Source organism: Argopecten irradians, chromosome 7, assembly GCF_041381155.1.
Source record: "Argopecten irradians isolate NY chromosome 7, Ai_NY, whole genome shotgun sequence".
In the NCBI taxonomy this organism is placed as follows: Eukaryota; Metazoa; Mollusca; class Bivalvia; order Pectinida; family Pectinidae; genus Argopecten; species Argopecten irradians.
This window is the reverse complement of record NC_091140.1, coordinates 7517775-7538114: the sequence shown is the minus strand read 5'-3', so window position 1 is coordinate 7538114 and position 20340 is coordinate 7517775. Positions and strand designations below refer to the sequence as shown.

The 20340-nt window shown below is 33.7% G+C and overlaps 1 protein-coding gene and 1 pseudogene across 1 annotated transcript; both read left to right on the top strand.

The window, feature by feature from the left end:
* Nucleotides 1-1652: 1652 nt before the first annotated feature.
* On the top strand, nucleotides 1653-20081 carry LOC138327432 (uncharacterized). Its single transcript, XM_069273514.1, has 3 exons — nucleotides 1653-2223; nucleotides 18121-18293; nucleotides 19718-20081. The coding sequence occupies exons 1-3, from the start codon at nucleotides 2142-2144 to the stop codon at nucleotides 19859-19861; spliced, it is 399 nt and encodes a 132-aa protein (XP_069129615.1). The 5' UTR covers nucleotides 1653-2141; the 3' UTR covers nucleotides 19862-20081.
* LOC138326771 (uncharacterized) lies at nucleotides 12893-16041 on the top strand (annotated as a pseudogene).
* Nucleotides 20082-20340: the final 259 nt, after the last annotated feature.

Here is a 20340-nt window from a genome sequence, read left to right as displayed (position 1 = left end):
CTTATCATGTTTGTATGTCCATTGTCTGAAATAACATTTTTATGAACAGACCTGACTATTAATAATCAAAATGTCTCTGTATCCTTATACACAAATATAATGGTTAAGGTAAATATACATCACTTTCAATAATTCTTGAATAAAAATTTCCTAAAATGATCCATAAATTGATAACAAAAAGATACATAAGTTCCCAAATTGAATATTTTTGTTTATGTATTATTAAGTGAGCAGAATGGTGTTCATACACGATATTGACAATTTGTAGAAATTGACCAAATACGCAAGGCTTTACCTTGAAATTGCAAAATTACCTGTCTCCGATATTTCCGAAAGTTTCACTATGGTCACTTGCTATTATGTAGTTTGGAATACAATGTACAACAATGTGTAGGTGTACAATAACCGAAAGTGGGGAAGCCGTTGGAATAAAAATTCTAAAAAGCGAAAGAATTCCCTTACATTTTCTGATTGAGGCACCAATATACTGCTATTTCACTACATATATATATCGATACAAATTGTTTTGAACATTAGATGAATTTCTTAAATTTTCACGATATGTTCTTGATATTGTAGGCCAAATAATTGCAAAATATTTTTTGGTGTACAAGATCCGGAAGTGGGTGTACTACTTCGGTGAAAATTTGATATTGCTAAAAATAGGCCTTCAAATTTGGCCATTTTTTAATTTCGAGACTCTGTAAAAAATATTTAATCTTTTCAAGCCATACATATTCAGTCAAAATTTGCAGAAATATATACTTTTCAGAATATGATATTATTTTATGAAATTGAACTTTAATTTGATATAGTTTTGGACCAAAACTATGCAATTGCCCAGTTATTATATATCATGCATTCAATGTTTAAACTGTTTTCTAACACGTGATAAGTGTTTTTACGTGGCATAAGTGTATTATACATCACACATGTACAATAGACAGTACGAATGATTTATACTGAAACACAACACTGGACCAACAAAGAACCACGATACCTGATGCCTGCGGTAGATACAATCATTGTTGCTGCTGTATTAGGCATCACAGTGATCACTGTATCAATGGAAGTGGAATGGTTTGTCTGTATGACGACTAGCTGACACCCAATATGATAGGTAACGATATTATTGATAATTAATATGACAACATAATGATTCATTGTGCAGTATTAATCAGTATTCTTATTACGGAAAACATCACGGAATGGTCTAACATTATATGGGCGAGTAATAACGATGCAATCCTATAATTTAGATATCTCTTTATTATAAAACAAAACACCGGATGAGCGGTAACAAAAACAACTATGAGATAACTACTGTTTACCATCGTTTCAGTTATTGGTATACTGTTTTAGGATCGGTGTCAGACTAGTTATAAATGGACAGTATTTATAATTGATGTGACAACAGAATGATTCCTATTTACATATTCATCAGTATCATTGTTGTGAAATATATGATACAGTGATATCCCTAGGAATTGAAAAGGAGTCCTTCCTAATTCCATAACAATAAATATAAATGTATGACAAAGCACTAATTTCACAGACATATTTGTTACCAAAATAGAAATAGAGCGTGCTTATACACGTGAGTAATACGTTAAAAATGTTGCTAAGGACGCCAAGAACTTCATTAGAACGACTGCCAGGGATGGGGTCTGATACATGTACCTAATGGACAAGAATAGAATCAGCATCATTGTCCGGTGATAACAGCGATACCACATGATATAAAGGCAGAGACACAGATAAGAAGACATTTTTTTAAAGTCAAGAAAAATAACCACGGAATTTATTAGGATGACAGGCGATAAAGGAGTAACGATAAATTGAAAAGTAAGCACGTTGTTTACCGCTAACGAAAGTAATACCATACGGCACAAAATCAGCAACAGAGGTACGGACAAAAAGATAAAACAGTAAAGACAATCAGGAAAACAACAAAGTCGGAAATCTCCGCAAAACAATAAGGGACACATTCTGATAATACTCAAAAGACAATATTACAGATAGCCCCAGGAAAGCTAATGAAGCCTCCTTAGAGGTAACAATATAATGCGACAAACCTAAGGATTCGTGCGAAGACAAAGAAGAGACTTTGTTTTGTTAAACTGTGTAAAACACCAACCGTGATGACAACCGGCCGACAACTACAGGGGACCAAACTAGCAGTCGTGTGGGTCCTCATTTGTGTTATCTGTGCCATAGCAGCTGGTAAGTAAAACATTTACGTGTTCAGGTGATTTCTGATTTGATAAAAATGATATATTATTTATGATCGGGTAAATCAAAATTATTGCCAGTTTTGATAACTGTTTTTGGATACCACTGTACGTACTTCGTATCCAGCAGTCATTGTTGTTGAGTGCTCAAGCCCCACTTCGTTTCCGATACAAAAAATAAAAGTTTACTATTGCAATTATAATGTTAAAATGTTATATTTGTAATTATGGATTAAAATGAAGTTAAAACACCAAACAAGCTTACAGCTGATGTTACAAACACGTCCCCTACTGTCATTTACATTTTCTAATATATAGCAATATATCTTACAGTATAATTATCAAGAGATGTCCCATAAGTCATTTCACCTACTTCATAAAATGAGTTTAAACAAAATCTGTTGTTAAACCCCTATGAAATAATATATAAACGCTATTAATTAACAAAAATGCAAATATATGAATTGTTCAAGCGGTTCAAAGAGCTGTTAAAATCGACTGTTAAAATGTGCTGTAGACGTCACAATGGGGTATAACAACAGTTATCGACTGTGTTTTCGGGCAACAGATGATTTGTTGGAACCTCATACAAACTGTTGCATTCGGCCTTCGGCCTCAGGTAACAGTTTGTCATCGGGTCCAACAAATCACATCTTGCCCTCACCTCCAGTCAACAACTGTAAAGTGATCTGTTTTCAAGTGTGGAAACCAACGTTAAATGGTTTGTGACACAAAAACCTTTTTATAAATTTTCTGATAGTTTGACCCCATCAATGTTGGCTGACACACGTTTCACAGCACTCCGCAAAGCTGTTTATCTACTTTAAGGGCAGTAAGGGTAAATTGCTGCGGCTGAGAAAACTTTAATGAGCTAGCCGGTCACGTGGTACCAACGCGTCATCCGTTTCACCATGCTCTGCTGTCTGCTGTAGATACTCTATATTTATAGAGAAAAACTACAGATTGTTCTAGTATTTATTTTTAAATATCTGCAGTGGAAAACAATGACAGTGATATCTCTGCTTTGGGTTTTGTTCCGGACAAATTATCCCATACCAGTTTGACCCTTTGATGAACACTGATAATTCTCTTTTTACGGAGAAGCGGGATAACATCGCCAGATGTTTCAGATGCTGATCAAGAAAACCAAGAAGGTAATCAAGAGGATCGGTTGACAAACACAGTATGGTTTGTAATACACCTATTATTATTTCAATTTATTGGCATTAAATATAGATGTGGATGCCTTCATGGGTATTCATCAGATAATTTCTTTTTAATAAGTGAATATCATCTGTAATATATCTTTAAAAAATTACATTAAAATCATCCATAGAGCACAATTAATTTCTCCTTTTATTACATTATAAATGCATAAACCTAAATGCATGTGTATGATTGATATCAGTGACCTACGACTTATATGATTACTACACTAATTTTACATACCGACATATTACAAATATACATGTATCTCAATAAAATCTCTTTTTTAATAAACATCAATGACAACAACGTGTAATACACTTTATTACTGTCAATAAACAATTGAAGAATTCAATAAATGAGGATTATATTCTTAACAACACAGGAATGTATAATAATGACGTTGGTTACTACTATGAGACAAAGCTAATTACATGGTTCAATTTTTCCGTTTTATGTTGTGGATACCTATTTAGTTATATTTTTTTTTATTTTCAACAGGTGTTCATGTGGTTTCTGTGATCCAATGGTTACGGAATCGGAATCTACGGTCTGCTGTCGTGAGATAAATGATATCAATTCCATAGTTTTCAATAAAAAAACATCTCAGGTAAATTGTTTATATTGTTATTAATTTTACCTATTGATATATTTATTATTAAATGTTAAATGTTACTGTTGTTGCAATATTTATATACATTACATCAATCCCCTTCTCGATATAATGTATTTATATGACTATACAGCCAGATACTATTACTGATATTATGCAATTATTTATTTAATAATGAGAACTGCAGCATTCGTATGAGTAAATAAGTAGCTGGCAATGGTGATGATGAATTGTCCTTAAGTTGTTACTAGCAAACACACCTTTGAAACAAGCACATTCCATGTACGAGAATGTTTACTAACAAACAGGGCTGAGTAATTATAATATAAATGTACAATAAATACCATTATCAGGTCATAGATGATAGGTCACCTTTTCAAACATGAATTAAATTGACCCTGAAGTAATTTAATACCTCCACAGTTATCTTATCTTATCCCCATTTACACAAATGATGATTTTCTGTCAGCTCAAACTTGACACTTATGTATGTAGTGCAACTATGTATTTTGAATTACTCTTCTTCTTTGGAAAGCGAAAGAACTTGTTTTAAAAAAACTTATTTTATTTTAACTTATTTTATTTCTGCGATTGTTATAGCAGCCATAAGCAGCACATTGCACCACACTAAATTTATAATGACAGCCTGTAAAACTGTAAGTTTAAGTGTTAAGCTCTATTGGTGTCTGTCTCATCAGCAGCGGTGAGCCAGTCGGTGAACCAGTGACGTGTGCTGGCTGACAGCCTCGTTATCGCAATATTTTTTTTGCATATCGAACAGCTGCCTAGATGGCCCTATGTCTAGCCTGGTATCTCAGTGTACGTATTTGCCATCACCATGGAGTTGGGGGTATTTCGGTTAACTTAAAGGGGCCCCTATCTATAGACAACTTATCACTTTTTGTGTCACAAACCCTTTAACTTAAAATGTCTATTTTTAGTAACAATGACCTTTGCTTTTGAACATTTGGCCTTAAATTCAATCCCAGGCTATGTAACCTCATAAGCTACATGTATCGTAGTATAAGGTTTCATTAGAATATATTGATATGTTCTCAGGTTATAGTTTGGAAACCCTACATGTACATTTGTTTTGTTTGATCTAACAATATTCATCTGTAACGGTTGTTAAAATCAATACTAGTACGTTATTGTCAATGCTACATATGTTACAAAGAGACGTACTTAGGAATCATTCTCTCCTCTAACTTGAAAAACACCGATGACGTTGACTATGCTTGCAAGAAAGGACGTAACATGCTACATTTTCTCACTCGCATGGGAACTGATTGTATACATACTAAACCTCTTACACATGTAAGTATTTATAAGAAAGTTATACTTCCGTCGATACTATTTGGATGCGAACTATGGAATAACTTAACTAAATGTGATATTCGCAAACTTGAAACATTCCAGCACTATGCTATTAAGCTCATTTTAAATCTGAGACGATCTACGCGATCCGACATGTGCGAAAGTATAGTTGGAGTACGCAGAATTTAGAGCGAAATCGAAAAGAGGAAATTGCATTTCTTACGTAATATTATAGAATGCACGCCCACCAGTGTTCCGAAAAGCATCTTTATACGCAGACTATTCAAGTATCAAGACACACCAAAAGCAAAGCAAATGGGTTTCATCCCCGATATTGTGTCTATTTTAGCCAAGTACAATCTATTAGACTTCATACAGTGCTATATCCAGTCCGCAAATTTTCCGTCAAAGATCCAATGGAAGCTTTTTGTAAAAGGAGCTATATCTATACATGAAGATCGGTCGCTTCATGAGAGAATGGAAAACGATAGTGATTTCGTGAGATTTAAAAATGTTCAATCCACATATGATAAACCATATCACATACTGCAAACACCGGATATTGACAATAAAACAGTGCTGTATATCTGCAAAGTGATTACCTGTGTTCCTGGAGAACCACGCATCGCATGTAATTTATGTGATAGGCCACTATACGACATTATAAAACATTTTGTAACAAGCTGAACAAGAACATTCCTACTGAGAGATACTTTTATGACGAAAGTGATTGATTATTATGGTATCCAGCCATATGTAATTATGTCTAACCTTTCCGAAGAACTTTTGCTTCAGACAGTATTCAAAGCAAAAAATCCGGATTTCGAATTTGAAGATGATGAACTGTCAGATGAATTTACAAAGGATTGCGCCTATCTCCTCAAAAAGTCAGCAGAAATCTACTTTCGCGATGTATCAACTAGCATGTAAAGTAATATGCATGTAGTCGCACGATTTTATCGCTAACCGAACTTTGATCTGAACTTTCAATGTAAATATGTCTGTTCCAATATATCTACAATCTTTTTTTTTCATTTCCCTGTACTCTCAACTTTTGAGGAATAAAGAATGATGATGATGATATTATCAATGCTACATATGTAGGTTTTTTTAAAATATTTTTTCTGTAATACCGCTTTATATGTTTTTTAATTATGTGTTGTAAAATTATTATTGTATATCAATTTTTCCATAATACCTACACGTGTAATACTGGCTAGTCTATACGCTCATGTTGCCTGAGGCGGTATTGTATAGCTACCCATGCAATAGAGACTCGTGACGTCACAGCGTCACCTAATTAATTTTCTAGTTAGAATTCTAACATGTGGTTTTCAGAAACTAGGCTGGATTTGCTTTAAAAGATACTAACAACGGGATTTGCGTTGAAAATATCCTGCAATTTTCATGTATGGAGAATTGACTTGCAGTAGGAGATTTTTTTTTCGAATTTATTTCAAAATGGCGGAAATTAATAGAAGTAATATTGCAATAAAACATCGAGGTATGAGAGAAAAATACTCTTTCATACGTGGATATGAAGGATAGGGATATTCTACCCTCAGTATCACAAAATGTCGCAAAACCCTCGGCAAGCCTGGGGTTTTACTACATTTTGTGACCTTCTGGTGGAATATCCCTATTCTTCACATCTACATAAAAGTCTTATAATATTGATTTATAAAAAGAAAGTGTTCAATTGGTCGACATTAATCATAAATGTCCAATGTTAAAACAAGTATAGCTATAAAATGTGGGTGCTGGTATAACAGATTAAAATCGACTGTGCTGTTGAACAGGAATGACGTCACAATGGGGTATACAAATGTAACAGTTATCGACTGGGTTTTCGGGCAACTGTTTATGTGATGGCCCAACAAATTATCTGTTGCCCTCAACCCCAGTCAACAACTGTATATTAATATTTTTTACGTTTCTTTTACAAATACATGTATAATTGGAAAAAAAGACGCGACAGCATGTCAAATCTCCATACATAAAAAAATTGCGTGATATTTTCAACGCAGATCCCGTTGTTTGTATCTTTTAAAGTAAATCCAGCTTAATTTCAAAAAGAAATTGATAAAATTGTGCCTAGAAAATAGTAATTTTGTTGACGCTGTGACGTCACGAGGCTTTAATATGTTTAAGATACTCCATGGTTTTGCTCAACAGAATTTGAAGGAAATTGTGCAATTATTTGTAATATTTTAAAATATCTTTGTGCAGACCTGCAACTTGCAAGTTCTTTTCCATGTACCTTTAGGGAATTTAGTTCTTTCGCTTAAAAATCTGACGTATCGAATGTTATCAAATAGTCACAGAAAACCAGATAATAAACAATTTACCTTTAGACTTTTAATTGGCAAAAATAGTTATGGCTTCACAGACAAATACCCTCATGAGCTCTGGGAACAGAAGCCCATGAATGTGGGTAATATTAATAACAAACCAAATTGATTTTGGAATCTAGGCACTCACAAAAATGATCAAACACTTGTTCATAAATCAGATAAGTCCAAAATCTGTTGGAAGCATTTTCGGTTCATAAAAAAATTCGCCAAGTCCGTAATGCGCAGGGAAGCCATGGCGGGTAGTGGAGACTGCCACACTAAAACAGTAAGGAAAAACAACAGCAGTGTCTGGATATAAAACACAGGCAGGGAGGAGGGTATAAAGTTTTATACTCCCTGAATATACTTTCACCTGGTCTGTCCGGCTGAGCAGTGAAAATGGAGCTCCATAAAGGGGAACTAACTCTCTTAACCAAAGTTTGGACCTACTAATTAAAGCGCCGGAAAGCATTCGGTTTACATTTGATAACCCAATTTAATATGTAAATAATAGATCCTCGAAATACGTAAAAAGGCATGAAAAGCTAGAGAGAATGCAGCTGCAAGTACTCTGGCTTCGTAACCTGATGTGCAGACAACTGGTAAATATCAATTAACCTATCAAGTAACCGAGATGTAATTGGTAACCGAGCATCCTTTCTGCCTGGTGTTCTATTCTTCCCTGCTAATATTTTTCTGACCACAAACATTGGGTAACATCCTCGATACCCCGAACTTTACAATTAAAGCTGATACCTGAAATATTAGCTTTTACTGTACTTGGCGCCAACCCCTGTATAGACAAGTGAGCCACAAACTATACTATATGTAATAAAGGTGGAGGCCAAATCAACACTAAACTATAGTGATTCCTAAATTTCTCAAATTGATTTAGACCATTAGAATAGACTGTCCTGGACGATGGAGCAATAGAGCTATTTAACAGCCGCTCAGTTTCATGCTCCAGAGTAGATATAGAAAAGACTGGGGAACTGGAGTTAGGCTTCTCTCTGCGAGTGGTGCTAGCTGCTGAAAACGGTCCCAGTGCTGTCGAGAGATAGCATCAGCAATACAATTGTGAACTCCAGGAATGTGTGAAGCCTTAAACTGAATATTGTTCAACATCGCTATCAAGATCATGGGCCTTAACAAGTACATGACTCTGTTTAGAATAGCCACCAACCCCTCATTGTCTGTGTGCAATATTATTTTCTTATTCTGGAATGATGAAGCCCAAATAAACATAGCCAATGCAATAGGAACCAACTCTAAGAATGTTGTGTCTCTAATAACTTCTGAGGACACCCGATGCTCTGGCCACTCCAAAAAGGTCCAAAAAGGAGCTAAGTAGGCTGCTCCACCTCTCCCCTTATCCCCTCATGCACTGTCAGTAAACAACTGAATCTCCCAGTCATTAACCCAATCAACCTCTGCAATACCACAGTAACCATTGAACCAATCTAAGAAATACAGCCAAGTTTGCAAGTCATCTATGATGTCTGGCTTAAGTCTAATGAAATGGTGGGGGGATTTTACGCCAGCCATCACATCATATAATCTTCTAATAAAAACCCTAGCTGGGGGAATGGCCTAACCACAAAAATTTAGTCTACCTGCTAAAACCTGTAGGTCCTTCAGAGTACTTTTCTTCCTTCCCAATAACGACACCAAAGTATTTCTTAATTCTACTAATTTGTCACTAGGAATTCTGCCTGACATTTCCAGAATGTCAATTTCAAGCCCCAAAAATATAAGAACATGCGTAGGCAAAACAGTCTTATCCTCAGCTATTGGTACTCCAATATCCTTACACACATCCGAAAAGACTGACATAAGCGTTTGACAGTTCTGGGAATCATGTCTACCGGCGAAGATAAAGTCATCTAAATGGTGGTCTAAAGTTATTAGCTTAGCCTTATCTGAGACTATCCATTATAAGGCTGTGGCAAACTTTTCAAAATGTGAACAAGAGATCGAACAACCCATTGGTAAACACTTGTCGATAAAAAAAAACATATCGTCAATCTTAAAACCTAATAAATCAAAATCTGAAGGATGCACCGGTAGAAGCCTAAATGCCGACTTGATGTCCATTTTTCCCAATAATGTACCTGTCCCAAGTGATCTGATATGGCTTAGAATCTGATCAAATGAAGCGTATTGAACAGATGCCAGATCCCTGTGAATAAAATCATTAATACTTGAACCTTTAGGATAAGACAAATGATGGATTAGACGCCAAGAACCATCCTTTTTGGGAACTAGGCCAATAGGCGACAATCTGAGATTTGGTAATGGAGGGGAAGGGAAGGGCCTTGCTATTCTACCGAGGCTTATCCCTTTAAAAAAATGGAAAGTTTATATATATATTTCATTCTCCATGCATTAGCATGTGAGACAACTTCCAATAAGTATATAAAGCATGTAAAATGTGTATAAGTGTCAACAAAGAAAGTAAGATATTAATTGTTAAAAGAACTTCCATATGAAATATTAAGTATATAACAACAGCATAATCATGAATCATCAAATATATGTTAATAAGATATCTATAGGTATTATTTGACCTTGGGCACAATTGGTCATACCGGAAGCAGATATGTCTTCAGGCAGATACCTGGCCAACCATTACAAAATGTGTTAACTGAAATGAATAACGTAATTGTTCCAAATTGAAATGTCTTGATTTTGTAAAATATAGGATGATTACAGTTGGTAAGCAAAATAAAAATCAATTATAAATAGTTATTCAATCCAAAAGGGAAAAAAAAATCAATTATCCTGATCTAGTACTGTTAAGACTTTTGCTGTAAAAAAAGGTATTTTATTTGACATTATAGATCAGGTTGTTTGGATTACATGTTTGTTTATTATATTTTTTGTTTGTTTGTTTTTGCTTATGTTGCATTTGTTTGGTGAAAATGAAATAAATACATACAGTAATATATTTCCATATGTATGCACATATGTGCATAGAATATATATATATAGATTAAGCATACTTATATTAATAGAATATATATCCAATATTCTAAATTCGCTCTTAATTACTTTGCTTGGGTGATAAACATGTTCACTTAAATTATACGTGTTATATATGACATATTGATATTTTTCACTTTTCTTTCTATTTTCAACTAGAATAAATTCCACTGAGTTATTCAAATATAATATAGATATACATAAACATATATTCATTGTAACTGGTACATAAATGTATGTTTTCAATATAATATTATCATATTTGTAGAATTTCATTACTTTGTCTTAATAAAATGTTCATTTAATTTTCTTATTTCTTTGTCATTTATTGTTAATTGTCCTGGAGGGATCATCATTCACCAACTTCTTTTGCTTTCTTAGGTTGTCTATCATCTGTGAGGGGGCTTAATGGCGACCTTACCTCATTTGATATACTGGTTGATTTTCTTGAAGCTGGTGTTCTAGGGGTAGATTTATCTAATTTCGTAACGAAACTGTCTAGTGTACTGGACACATTTTTTGTTTTTTATTTTGGTCTTACTTTTTTGGATTTCATTTTCTTTTTGTTCTTTTTTGGGGGGCTGGAAGTTTGAGTTGGTGGGTGATGATCATCTTGAGGGACGTGTTCTTCTGGAATTCTAGCGTTGCTGCAGGTAGATGACGTTTCCTGTGTTGTGGGTTGTGTGAGTTCGATTTCTGTGTCGACATCACTTTCATTACTCGTCTCTTCATCACTTGATGATGAGGTGTCAGATGACGTGTTGTTGAGAGTTGTTGGACACTCCGTTATTACATGACCAGTGCCTTTACATAAGCGGCACACTACTTCGTTTTGACAGTCTTTTGAAGTGTGGCCTGACTGTAGACATTTGTTGCAGTTGAGTTTGTCATTTGGCTGTCCTCTGTGAGTTATAACAGCCCTGTATCGGCCTATATCCATAACTTTAGGAAGTGGGTTTTTCATATCCTTTATCAGGGTGATTCTGTCTCCAGTTTCGCAGTTGGTTAATCTTCCATCTACTCGAAGTTTTTCCCTGAAAAAGCTTTTAATATCATAACCCTTCAGAGTTAGAGTTCTTTTAATTTGGCCGCCGTCAGCGGAGAGGGGTATATTTTTTTATTCTGACTCTTACGGTATCTTCCTGTTCATTATATAGACATTAACGCTTTTTCCACGAAGGGAGAAGTTTCCGGTGAGGAATTTTGTTCTTGTTTCGTTATTGTCCATGTAAATTCTCCAAAGCCCGCGAACTCTTTGTAAGCCAGCAATATTTTCTGCTGGAACTACGTTTAAAATTGCTTTGTATAGTTCTGTATGGTTTAACCATTGATTTCTGGGCGGATTAGGCACTCCAAAAAAGTCAATTTCTTTGATGAAAACTGGTTTTGCTGTATTCCTCACCTGATCAGTGTCGGCCATTGCATTAATTGCTGCCTCCGCGTAGGATCTGGCTTCGGACATAGTTGATTTTTTAGGGTATATTCACCACAAATATAATGTGAATGTCACTTATAACTTCACAATCTTTAGGCTGATCTTCTACGATGAGAAAAGTTGCTTAAATTCATGTAGAAATTCTTTAGAATGAAAAATCTTCGTGGAGCTGAAAAACTGACCTCTTCCATAGATCAAGGGCAGATCACTCATACATTAAACACACAGGGCCTACGAGAAAAACAAAAAAGAACCAGATTTTATCAATGGGTTAAAGAACAAAAAGCCAATATTGTATGCATACAAGAAATACACTTTACCAAACAAATAATTAAATTCATCAATACAGAATGACAAGGGGATATGATACACAACTATGGCACTAGTCAAAGCAGAGGGGTTTCAATCCTTTTAAGAAAGAATTTGAATCATGAAATAATGAATACATGGTCTGATGAAAATGGGCGTTGTATCATGGTCAATTTAAAAATAAATGAAAACATATTAACCATTATCAACATATATGCACCAAATGACAAGCATAATAGAAATAGGTTTTTCAAAAAAATAAACAAACAAATTACAGAATTTCAGCAAGGCCCAATTATCATTGGAGGTGACTGGAATGATATACATGAACATATAGATAGAAGGTCTGTAAGAAAAATTCAAAAATGTGTACATAATCTCAAAACTCTCAAAAAAAAATGAAATTAATAGACATGTGGAGATTAAAAAACCCTCATAAACAACAATTCATATGGAGAAGAAAAACTCAAATACAGAAGCTAGTAGAATTGATTATTTTTTAACATCAAGGGAGATAACAACAAAACTCATTAAAACAGATATTCGTCCGGCAATGATCAAACATACAGATCACTTAGCAGTGTCAATAATAATAGATAACACTAATCCAAATAGGGGCCCTGGCTACTGGAAATTTAACAAAAGTCTCTTAAGCAATAAAGAGAACAAAGAACTTATTAATAACACTATAAAAAATACAACACACAAGTCAATAACAAAACCATTGACGCTAACACTGTATTGGAACTATGAAAAATTGAAATAAATCAATTGCATTCAGTAAAAAAATTGCAAAAACAACAAAAAATGAAGTAGAAGAAATTGAAAAATCACTACAAAAATTAAACGGAAAACAAGAAAGTGAAACTAATACCATTATCAAAAATGAACTAGAGACTAAACTAGAAAACCTATACAGTAAAAAACCATATGGAGCACAAATAAGATCAAGAGTTAACTGGATAGAAAAAGGAGAAAAAAACACAAAATATTTTCTGTCTCTAGAAAAAAAAGACAAATAAAAAAAGCTATAACAAAAATCAACAATGAAAATGAAATACTGCTAACCAAACAAGAAGATGTACTCAAAGGGATAACAATATTATCAAAAACTATACACAACTAATAACACTGATCGGAAACAAATATTATCCTACATAGAGAATACACAAATTGAAAATAAATTAAAAGAAGAAGAGAGCCAATCCTGTGATGGACTCATCAAAACTGAAGAAATAAAAGAAGCTATAAATTACATGAAATTAAATAAGTCACCAGGTATTGATGGATTGACTGTTGAATTTTACAAAGAATTTTGAACACAACTAGAAATCATATTACTTAAAAGCTTCAACGAAAGCTTCAATAAAAACGAATTAACAACATCACAAAAACAGGGTAATCTTTCATTACTGTACAAAAAAGGAGACCCATTAAACCTAAAAAAACTGGCGCCAAATAATACTATTAAACACTGACTATAAAATATTAGCAAGATGCTTAGCGCAAAGAATGAAAGCAGTTCTTTCACAAATAATAAATTCTGATCAAAATGGTTTCATTAAAGGGAGATACATTGGGTATAATATAAGGCAGATCAAAGATATTATTGACCATACGAAAAAAAAAAAAAAAAAAAAAAAGGGGAGCAATACTATTTTTAGAATTTGCAAAAGCATTTGATACTGTTGAATTGGAATTTCTTTATCAAACACTCACTAAATTTGGCTTTAATAATCACTTTATAAAATGGATTGAAATACTCTATAATAACATAAACAGCAAAATCTGCAACAATGAATGGATTTCAGAACCAATAAACATATCTAGAGGTATTCGGCAAGGCTGCCCTGCATCATCACTACTATTCGTAATGGTGGCTGAAATCATGGCAACAAGAATAAGGAATGACAAAACCATATTAGGAATAACAATTAAAAATAATCAAACACGACCATACAAAATATCCCAACTGGTAGACGATACCACACTATTTTTAAAATCAAAACAAGACTGAGGAAATAATTAAAGCACTAGTAATACAATTCTGTCTCAATCATTACAAAATGCTGGAAATAAATTGGAATGAAAAAATAGACAAAATAAAAAAATAATAGACAACTAGAAAATGACAAAACTAACCATAATAGGAAGAATACAAGTAGTAAAATCCCTGCTATTACCACAACTTACATTCCTAATTTTAACATTATATATTAACCAAAACACAGTCAAACTCATTGAAAAAGTAATTTACAACTAAAAATGGTAAGAAGGAAAAAGTAAAAAAGAAGAACAATGATTAAACCATATATTGAAGGTGGTTTAAACAACATAGACCTTCAAGCACATAAAGACACAGTAAGAGTAAGCTGGTTAAAAAAATTGAAAACCGAAAACACTGCACTATGGAAAATTATCCCTCAGCTTGAGCTAAATAAATTTGGTCCAAACTATCTTTTATGTAAAATGAACAATGATAATTTAAAAAAAACATTCCAAAAAATGAAAATCTTTCATCATTTTACTTTGAAATGATATCTGCATCAATGAAATTGAAAAAAATCAGTAGAACCAAAACATTACAATACAATACTTTCACAAATAATATGGGGTAATAAGTATATAAAATTGAGCGGCAAATCTTTACATTTCAAAACCTAGATAGAATTAGGAATAATTACAGTTAAAGATGTACTAAACAACAACCGCAAAATAGATGATAATGATTTATTTCGAAAATTCAATCAAAAAAGTTATTGGTTATCAGAAATATCCAAAATTAAAAAAGCCATACCCAAAACATGGCTTGAGGAAATATCAAATAGTAATGTCAACATACAAATTTCACAATAAAAACTAAAGATGACCTTGTAATAAAACTCCCAAAGCAAGAACCAATTACAGTAGAAAAATGCAAAAATCAAACTATATATCAGTATTTTGTAAATCAAAGATCCGAAAAACCCATAGCTACCATTTACTGGGAAAAAAACTAACAGTAAAAGATATAAATATCATGGTAAGATCATCAAATGAATTCATCTTTAATGAATTACAAAATAACAAATTAAAAGAATTTAGATGGAAACTTTTGAATAAAATCTTAGCATCAAAAGAAGCATTGCATAGATGGAAAATAAGCGAGTCACCAAACTGTAATCACTACAACATTAAAGAAGACTTTGAACATTATTTCATTAAATGTAAATATCTAAAACCATTTCACAATAAATTAAAACAAATCTTTGAAACCCTAGGCTAAAACAGAGACATGATAACTTTAAAAAATCTAGTATTGGGATATAAAAACACCCAAAATACAAAGAAATAAATAAACTTTTAACAGTAATAGGCTACAGTATATACAAAGGATATTACATCAGTGAAGCAAAAAAAAAAAAAAACAAATTAACATAACAAAAATTTTAAAACAAAACATACAAATAATAATTGATGAGAACAAATACAGGAAAATAAACTGTAAAACCTTCCAAGAAGCTGTTCCTCTTCTCTAATGATTACATAAACACAAAACTCCAATTCTCTTCAAGCACATTTCTTTACTACATGTATTCTTAAATCCTTTTGTTTTTGTGAACCTGTAATAAAAAAATAAATGAAATAAACCATGAAAATAAATTATAAAAGGTATTAATCAGGGGAAAAAAATATTGTTTGAATTTGACGTCGAATCGTCTAAAAAACAAACGGATGAAATATCGCTTTACAATTAAAGCTGATATATTTAATAATAAAAATTAAATAATAGTCATTTTATAAAGAAAGTTCCATTATTGTGTATTTGTGAATGTAAACCTTGAGAGAAACATAAAAACTTGTGTGTGCCCGGCATTAAACTGCATCGGGTATTCCTCCCAACGTGAAATAATATATATAAACGTTAATATGTCATAAATAACGAGACAATGGGCCTTATTGAGATAGCTCACCACCCTATTGTACTCAAGACATACTGGTTGTTCAAATTTACATTTTTATACTGCATGTTACCCATGTCAGCAAAACAAACCAGACGTTTAAGTATATATTGTGTAAAAAATGTATTGGTGCAAATGAAAAATAATAATTTAAAACAAAAAGGTATATTGAGGAACTTTCTCTGTGAATGACATAAATGAACAGCACAAGTCATGAACATATTAACAGAAATGAAATTAACAAAACATTATTTATCCAAAAATCTCAAAAGCTGTAGGCTCAGGAAAAAAATATAACAATGAAATTGATAGTATGGTAATATTAAATATTTAAGTGTAATGAAGTAAATTATATTTACCACATTGAATAAAAAATATATTGCATTGCTATACATAACGTTTCGCTTAGAACAATTATCAATCTGTTATATGTATGTAAAAAAATAATAATAAATTTACCCGTTCGTTGTACCTAAGATTTGTAGGAACTGCAACTTAACAAAAAATATGATATTTAGATAAAAACAAATAAGGGAAAAATGTATAATCATATTAGGTTAGAAAACAATAAAACACAATACATTACCGAAAACTTAATTCCAATATATGAAAATACACTAATAAAGGTCCAAGAAAATCAGAATTTTTTTAAGAGTTCGGTTCATTTTCTTTCTTTTTTTTTCTTCAGTCTTCGTCCTTGTTGGTCTATGTTGGTCGTGGCAGTAGGGTGTTGTTGCATTGGCGGTCATCGTGTAGTGGTTTCTGTTGTGTTCTTTGTGTGGCTTGTGATCTTGTGGTCAGGTGGCTGATGATGTATAGTGGCATAGCTCCGTGAAGTGTTCATTGTCCGGTCCGTAAAGTGGTGTCCTCCGCGAAACCCAAGATTCCATCGCATGTCACGGCATCAATGTAATGAAATGTCTTTACTTTACATGGAGTTGGAAGTCTATATGTTGCTTTTGATGTTCATGTCGATGTAGTTGAATGATAATGGAGGCGTTGACTTTTAGTTGCATAGCTTTTATTTGTTTCCATATGTATATTTAGTATAGTGGATAAAGGACCATATAGTCCTATACATCCTGACGGGAATTACACTAATATTTCTCCGTCTACTAAAACACATGTTCATACAATGAATTTCCATGCTTCCTATCGTTGGTATCTTCTGGGGTGTCCTGGTGTGATGTGTGTCATATCTGTAGTGTCTGTAATGTATGTTGCGTATGTTCTTTTAAAGAATATCCCTAGTCTTTTATATAGTCGATACCAGGAAGCAGGAATGGTGTAAAGATCACGATTCCCTAAAATGATGTCAGGCAATGATTGAATAACAACTTCCTAGATATGAAATAACTTCCTATTTGGACTTGTTCCTAGACGATGTTCCTAAATCAACTGCCTGAAGACATATTCACATTGGTCAATCATATTATCAATTTATATATATTATACATAGCTTACTTTAACTTAAATCTTTAAATTAAATTTCCATATCAAGGCATCGTTATATTACACAGCGTTATGTAAAATAAACCTTATATATCCACATAACGGAGAATCGTATTCCTCATTGAAGAACACAATTCTTCTCTGGTTACTGATGTTGCACAGAGTGTGCTAAGTGCAATAATGATTGATTCTAATATCTAAATGTGTTTGCACCAGCGATGGATCTCAAATAAGTAAACATCTTTATATGCTGTAATTTAGAAACCTAAGATATCTCTATTGTATACACAATATATTCCAGATGATCTTTGTAGCGAGTATCTGATATCTGGATGGAACGGTCTGACCGACGAACGGATTACCTACCTCAAGCCCTATGGCAGTACCAGCGTGCCTGAAGAGGCACCAAACCTTCGTTTGCATGCAGACGTTGCTTGGACTACTGACATTTACGAGGATCACTATTTGTTGCAGGTACATGGTTTTTTGTGTGTGTGATACAAGTCGATGTTTTTCTTCTATTAAATTGTATGTCGTAAAATATCTGGCTGCGCCCTTTTAGGCTTTGCCTTCAATCATACTATTTTTACATATGTCACTAGTGAAATATGACCTGGAGCGATTTTCATTGGCTGGAAATTCATTGTGACGTCAGACAGAAACAATAAAAAGACATCAGGAAAAATGACGTGACGTCAGGATTACGTCAGGAAAAAGTAAAGTTTCTTGCACGAAAGCTGCAATATAGCGGCAATACATCTGCAATAAATTATCAGTGCGACAATAGTGCCAGAACTCTGTGGCTAGCTTAATTGCCGTAGTAACTTGCTGCACACAGATGAATGTGCAGCAATATTGCTGCACACTGAAGCTTTCTGTAAGGGTATATTAAGACCATAGTACTTTCAAGAGAAGGCAATAATGTTTTAGTACATAACGAATGAAAAACATGATGGGACAAACAATTATGTACGATCACCAATAACAATTTATTTTAACGAGTGCGGCCACGTCTAACGTTTAGAAATGTCATGGACGGAAGCGTCTAAATACATTTTCCCAGGCGAAAATCTTTGGTAATACTCACTACATATTCCGTTGCTCGCTCAGTTCAATTTACTATTTTGTTCTTTTGTAAATTCATCAGCATTCAAGTTTCCAAACCGTGACATGTACACAGCTTGTTTGCTAGTGAACAGCGCAGATAGCGACAAGGACGTCATATTCGTCAATATGGGCAAGCGGGCACTATTGAAGTGACGTCATTATAACGTTGCGCTTCGACCAAGACGTCAATATGGTGGACAGGCTCTTGCGTGCGGGGATGGAAGCAAATGTTAATTTTCTACGGAAGACAGTTCACTATTGTTCTATATTGATCTACATGTACTTTTAATTTTCATGAAGCTGAATCCCGTTATTATAGAATCCCATATTTCTGCGATAATTCATATGTGGCGTGAAAATGAAGATAGCGTTGCGAGGTATCGCTTGACGTGCTTCTATTACGATGACATGAAAAACGGTCTCATATCAGGGTGATGTACTAAACCCATTTTGGCCTGGTTGTGAGGGCACTATTGCCTCATAGTATTGTCTCATGATGGGATACTGCCCTCGCTTTCGGCTCGGGCACTATTCCATCCCTCGACAATACTATCAGGCAATAGCGTCCTCTCAACCAGGCCATAATAGATAAATATACCAGACATGTGTCAGTAAGTATATACCAGATGAGTCAGTAATTATATAAGTGTAAACCAGACATGTGTCAGTAAGTATATACCAGATGAGTCAGTAATTACATAAGTGTATACCAGACATGTGTCAGTAAGTGTAGCGTATAAGTTTGGGCTATTATTTTAGATTTTAACATTGATTTATAATTTAATTTTCAGATAAATTTTACAACACCGAAAACTCTCCATACCATTGTTGTACTCTCAGTACCAAATTACATCTACATGTACCGTTTTATTCCGCTAACGGGCACTTGGACCACTGACTGGCTTTCGCCACACCAAGTAAGGTTTTACATGTAATAGCAAAACGTATTCGATACCTCATATCTCATATACCTAATTTTATTTACCTAATAGCGGTCCTTGTATTAAATGTATAGACAAGGCGTCTTGATAACTCATTCCTTATTCACAAAAACGAATCAAGTTGATTGTTAATTAGATGATCATTTTCGACTAAGCAATGCAAAATGAAGCAGAATCATCACCCAAAAAGCAGTAAAATCGCTACAAAACTGTACCGTCAGATATAGCCAGGGGCTAGGAGGGTCCCACATGCACCCCCTCCCCCCCAATCCTCCGAACCAATATTTTTCTGAACCCTTATGGCCCACTGATCACAAATCAAAATGTTAACATTGCATAAGTTGGGATGAACTTCCGGTTATGACGTCATCAAGATTGCCGCCATCTCGAATTTCACTAAAAATTGAAAAATAGTCATAACATTAACATTTTTCAACCGAAGTAGACAAATGAGGTATCGAAAACCCAGAATA